The sequence below is a fragment of the Triticum urartu genome, unplaced genomic scaffold, assembly GCF_003073215.2.
Source record: "Triticum urartu cultivar G1812 unplaced genomic scaffold, Tu2.1 TuUngrouped_contig_6216, whole genome shotgun sequence".
NCBI lineage: Eukaryota > Viridiplantae > Streptophyta > Magnoliopsida > Poales > Poaceae > Triticum > Triticum urartu.
This window is the reverse complement of record NW_024116958.1, coordinates 6,944-7,810: the sequence shown is the minus strand read 5'-3', so window position 1 is coordinate 7,810 and position 867 is coordinate 6,944. Positions and strand designations below refer to the sequence as shown.

The 867-nt window shown below is 55.8% G+C and overlaps 1 protein-coding gene across 1 annotated transcript; it reads left to right on the top strand.

The window, feature by feature from the left end:
- The first annotated feature begins 7 nt into the window (after positions 1–7).
- LOC125530307 (probable calcium-binding protein CML29) lies at positions 8–401 on the top strand. Its single transcript, XM_048694703.1, has one exon. It carries the CDS (start codon positions 55–57, stop codon positions 292–294), a length of 240 nt encoding a protein of 79 aa, XP_048550660.1. The 5' UTR covers positions 8–54; the 3' UTR covers positions 295–401.
- Positions 402–867: the final 466 nt, after the last annotated feature.

The following is an 867-nucleotide window of genomic DNA, read 5'->3' as shown; positions in this document are numbered from 1 at the left end:
GGCGTTGACGCCGGCCGTATCGGCCGAGTGTGCGGGGAGGAGTTCCTGGACGTGATGAACGCAGGCGAGCTCGGGCTGGGCGCGCTCGGCGCGCTCCTGCAGGCCGCCGTCCCGGCGCTGGAGTCCTTCGCGGGACCCGACGGCGCGCTGGGCCCCGACGAGCTCGCCAGGGTGCTGGGGCTCATGGGCACCGCCAGCGCCGAGGACTGCGCGGAGATCATCGCGTGCATGGACGGGGACGGCGACGGCGCCGTCAGCGTCGAGGAGTTCAAGCTCATGGCTGACCTGCTCTAGGCTCGAGCTACGTACGTAGTATTGAGCTAGCTAGAGGGCGTGCATATATGCAGTTATGTATTGTGAATTTGTGATTGTGATATCGATTAATAAGCGTTAGCACGTCAGGAGAGTTGTGGACTACTTCTGCGTCGGGCTGGAGTAGCGTGTCTTCTCCATCTCCATCTCCATCTCCACTTCTCCATCTCCATCTCCATCTCCACTAATATTAAACAATCAAACAAGAATTTTCTTATGTGCACTTAGCAATTAGTTCCACAAAACATACGAACCAATCAGCATCATACAATTAGTCCCACAAATCTCAATCCAACAGTCATTATTGATCTAATGCCTCCACGGTGTGCACTTAGCAAATTCTCATGACTGACCATACTCCACCACCGAAGGAATATTCCAACTACCAGCCCGCGTCCCCTGCAATCACGCAATTATGATCGCAAACTAATACGGAAACTCAACTAAATCAGCTCCCCTCGCCCTTGACCTCGATGCCTCCCACCAACCCCGTCTCCTGCCTGCATCGATACCTCGTGAGCCCTGCGCCGCTCAGTCGCTCCCTGCACAATCGCC

What these genes read in the sequence shown, in the direction of transcription:
- LOC125530307 (XM_048694703.1), top strand. Translation starts at nt 55, where the DNA reads ATGAACGCAGGCGAGCTCGGGCTGGGCGCGCTCGGCGCGCTCCTGCAG.